The sequence below is a fragment of the Alosa alosa genome, chromosome 3 (assembly GCF_017589495.1).
Source record: "Alosa alosa isolate M-15738 ecotype Scorff River chromosome 3, AALO_Geno_1.1, whole genome shotgun sequence".
In the NCBI taxonomy this organism is placed as follows: domain Eukaryota; kingdom Metazoa; phylum Chordata; class Actinopteri; order Clupeiformes; family Clupeidae; genus Alosa; species Alosa alosa.
Genome location: NC_063191.1, coordinates 9,890,839 through 9,895,360, shown reverse-complemented (window position 1 = coordinate 9,895,360; position 4,522 = coordinate 9,890,839). Strand labels below are relative to the sequence as shown.

Here is a 4,522-nt window from a genome sequence, read left to right as displayed (position 1 = left end):
ACCTGATTTTCATATTAACCCTAGAGCAATCTTAGGGGTGACTGAGCGAAATTTAATTCAAATTTATATTAATGTAATTTCTGTTTTATTATTTATCTATTTAATTACTTGTTTAGAGGGGTTACTTTTTAGTGTCAAGTAGTGGGAAGGCTTCTAATATAATAAAATACAGCTTTATCAACTGAAGTTGATTAATACATTGCTGGACTTCTGACTTGCTGTACAATGTTCCTTTAACGTGCAGTAACAGGAAGTTACAGTACATTCCTTCCTTCCCACATACTGTGTTTCAAGCTCCAGTTAAAAACAAATATTGTCACTCTCCTTATAGTCTTGTGTATGTGTGTGTCTGTATACCTGATGGAAAAATGGCCAGTGCTTCTGTATTTTACGATGAGTTCAGCTGTTCTATCTGTCTGGATCCGCTGAAGGACCCTGTGACTGTTGCCTGTGGACACAGTTTCTGTTTGAACTGCATTACAGGCTGCTGGGATCAAGAAGACCAGAAGGGTGTTTACAGCTGCCCCCAGTGCAGGGAGACCTTCACTCCAAGACCTGTTCTACGCAGAAACACAATGCTGACTGATATGCTGGAGAAGCTGAAGAAGACTGAATTCCGATCTGATGTCACAGTTTCTTCTGATGTCAAACCAGGCGATGTGGAGTGTGATTTCTGCACTGGGAGGAAACATAAAGCCATCAAGTCATGTCTATCATGCCTGGTTTCCTATTGTGAAGTTCATATTCAGCCTCACTATGAGGTGCCTCGCTTTAGCAAGCACAAGCTGGTGAATGCCACCTCACAGCTACAGGAGAAGATCTGCTCTCAGCACAACAGGATCATTGAGGTGTTTTGTCGCAAAGATCAGAAGTTAATCTGTATGCTCTGTTCCATGGATGACCATAATGGACATGACACTGTTTCAGCTGTAGCATAACGGGCCGAGAAGAAGGTTAGCCTCTCTTTCTGTCTCTAAAGATGATGATGATGATTATTATGACCGCCGCGCCGCTTTATTTCTTTTTTTTTTTTCGCGTGTCCAAATTTCCGTCAAGGATTCCCAGGACACTGTAAGACCGGGGTACACAAAACTTGGTGGGCATGTAACCCCACATGGATAGCATGGAACCTCCTTTTTTCGTTTTGATCTGTAGCCGGACTGGACCCCCCGAAAGGAGGGTAGGGCAGACACAGTTTTCTGTGAATATCTCGAAAACCGTGGGGTTTAGGAGGACCATTTTTTTTTTGTATGTTGATCTCAAAGGGCCATGTCAACCCATTCCATAACCACTCATTTCATGTATAGCGCCACCTAGTTAAACACAAAAGTAAAATGAGGTGTTGTAATCGCAGGTATCTGTGACCTAACATAGTCAAAACTGCACGAAATTGGAAGTGTAGGATCATTATGACACCCTCTGAATGCACGCCAAGTTTAGTGGAATTCGTTCATGGGGGCCACACAATAAATTAATTTATGTTACTATACACCAACTGGCCTGTAGGTGGCCGGAGACAGTTTTCTGTGAATATCTCCAGAACCGTAGGGCCTAGGAGGTCCACCTTTTTTTGTATGTTGGTCTTAAAGGGGCATGTCAACCTATCCCATTACCACTTATTTCATGTATAGCGCCACCTAGTTAAGAATTAAAAAGCAAAACATTAGGTGTTTTCATCACAATATCTCTGGCTGACATGGTCAAAACTGCACGAAATTGAAAGTGTAGGATCATTATGACACCCTCCGAATGCATGCCAAGTTTTGTGGACTTTCGTTCATGGGGGGCCTTACAATAAAATAATTTATGTAAACACATTCCATATGCACACATGTGCATAAACAGATACACACGCACACACATACATTCACAGTAATCCTACGTATGACACATACTCACACAGTAGACATACTGTATATACGCATGCATGCACATGCACACACACAGGCATATAAACAGGCAAACACACAAGCACATGCACGCACACACACCCACCCACACACCCACACACACATAAACATAAACATGTACACGCACACATGCACACAATTCAAGAATTTCTCAGAATTATGAACAGGCAAGATAGGGGTGGGGTTGTATAAAATGTATATTACATGTGAAATCTATGAACTAATCATGTTTTGGTACTTGTTGTCTAGCAGATACCAAAGAATTGAGAATTGAGTGTGCATAATGCAATTCAGTGAGACAGTTAGAATCATATATGCCTTTCAGCGTGACTTATTTTTGTGGAAAACATGTGCTGAACTGGGCGGCGGTCATATTTTGTACCGCTCTGCGGTACATCTAGTTATTTTAGTGTTATATATGCCCAAATGATAAACCAATATAACCAGATATGCAGTGCACTTGACACTAGCAACAACATATTGTTCATTTGATTCTGTGTTTTCTATACATATGGAACTTTATGGTTGATGTCTCCAGACAGTTAACCATGACTCGAATGCTCACAATAGAATAAGCTACATTGTTATTGGTCTGTACACATCTGTCCATAGAACAAGTTGGCAGAGATGAAGGTGGAGAACCAGACACAGATCCAGCAGAGAGAGAAGGAGCTGCAAGAGGTCAACCAGGCCCTGCAAACTCTAAAGGTCATTACTGTTCAACATGGCTCATGCTTATTTACTGTTCAACATGGCTCATGTTTATTTACTGTTCAACATGGCTCATGTTTATTTACATGGATTTACTGTTTGTTTATTTGTGGGTTAACAAGTTTAGTCATTTTACTTGGTTAATGCAATTAGATATGGACAAATAAAAACCAAGTCAAGCCTTTATCCTCCCAAAGATAAGAGGTTGGCTGGTATTGACCTTTATATCTCCCATCAGGCCTCTGCACAGGAAGCTGTTGATGACGCTGAGAGGATCTTCACTGAGCTGATCAGCTTCATGGAGCAAAAGCGCTCTGAGGTGACTGAGTTGATCAGAGCTCAGGAGAGGGCAGAGGTGAGTCGAGCTGAAGGACTCCTGGACCAGCTGGAGTTGGAGATCACTAAACTGAAAAGCAGAGATGCTGAGATGGAGAAACTTCTACTGAAAGAGGATCCTGTTGATTTCCTCCAGGTAAAGTCACCAACCCTGAAGTCATTTTGTAGGCGTTTCTGGGTAACATTACAATGTTAGGCTTGTCAAGCTTAGCCTGGAAAAATCCAGACTCTTTCACAAAGTGAATAGTCTGGTGACTCTCGATTGGGAAACATTTGCAACACTTGCATCGCAACAGGCACTAACTTTGAAATCAGATTCTTAACGTTACTTCCTACTTCGCCTAAACTTTACAAACTGACAATAAACAGCATCAACAGTCAGGAAACAATGTATATGGGTCTACCTTTGCTGTAAATTAATTTCTGCATTTTTCCAACTGCATTTTTTGACATTTGCAGGTGTTGCTGCTTCTGTTTATCACAATTTTCAGTTTTGTCTTGCCCTCTTGTCGCTGATTGGCCTTACATTCTTCTTGTCTGAGGGAAACGGTTATGATCTATGGTGTTCCAGACTAGATCCCCCTGAAAGAAGATCTAGGTGGGCGGGGCCAGGCTAGGTCGAGCTAGCTAGCTGCAGGAATTCATAATGATAAACTCTGTGACTGTAACATTACAATGAAATTACTCAGTGTTCAAGTGTGACCATGTCCTGTATGGTCAGACAATTCAATACAAAATAATTAGTATGGTCTTGTGTGTAGTGCAGGGGAAAAAAGATTTATGGTGATCTCCCTCTTTAATATGGGCTATTTAATAGAACCCCTAGACTCCTTGTATAAATTGTCTTAAGGCGAGACACGGCAGGTGAAAACATCGTTTTTTCATGCACTGGTCAATTTCGATATTTTGAGCTAGTATGTTACCTTAGCATGTATTCTATCACACTAGTACAACAAAAAAGTCCGATTTACACATTTAGGTGTTTATTTCATTATATTGTGTCTACTCGCGCCTGTATATTTCTCCTAAATTCAGCAAAAGTTAGCATTCTAACCTTGCATGCACTCCCGCGACCGTGGTCCAAAACATAACATGTGTACTACCGTTGGAAAGCTCTGTTTTTCCTGTATCACGCTATGTGATCCATATATGGACACTTCCTTTGTATCAGTAACCAATCGCGAAAGTTCAAAGGCGAGTCTAGGCTGAGAACGGAATCTCATTGGCTGTCTTTCAAGGCTGTTTTTCTCAAAATGAGTTTCCGCTCACACTCTGAGCTCAAAACTCCACTTCAGAAGCACGTACATACACCAAACTTTCTAGACTTATGCCTAACTATATGTCGAAGATTTCTACAGAGGGGTTTGTTGATATATTATTCCTAGCCTGACTTACATGACATTTTATGCCTAAAAACATGGAAAAAAGCGATTTTTTAGGGCTAGTGACATAATTTTTCTGATTTACAGGATAACAAAAGTAGATATTCATAAATCCCTCTGTAAATGTTTTCCCATCTAATATCTGAACACAATGAAAACATAATTTTGAACTTGGCTGTATCC

General features: G+C 40.7%; 1 protein-coding gene across 1 annotated transcript; it reads left to right on the top strand.

The window, feature by feature from the left end:
- The first annotated feature begins 368 nt into the window (after positions 1-368).
- LOC125292395 (E3 ubiquitin/ISG15 ligase TRIM25-like) lies at positions 369-3,153 on the top strand. Its single transcript, XM_048239668.1, is given in 3 exon segments — positions 369-953; positions 2,523-2,618; positions 2,860-3,153. Coding segments are annotated over 3 exon segments (975 nt in total).
- The last annotated feature ends 1,369 nt before the right edge of the window (positions 3,154-4,522 follow it).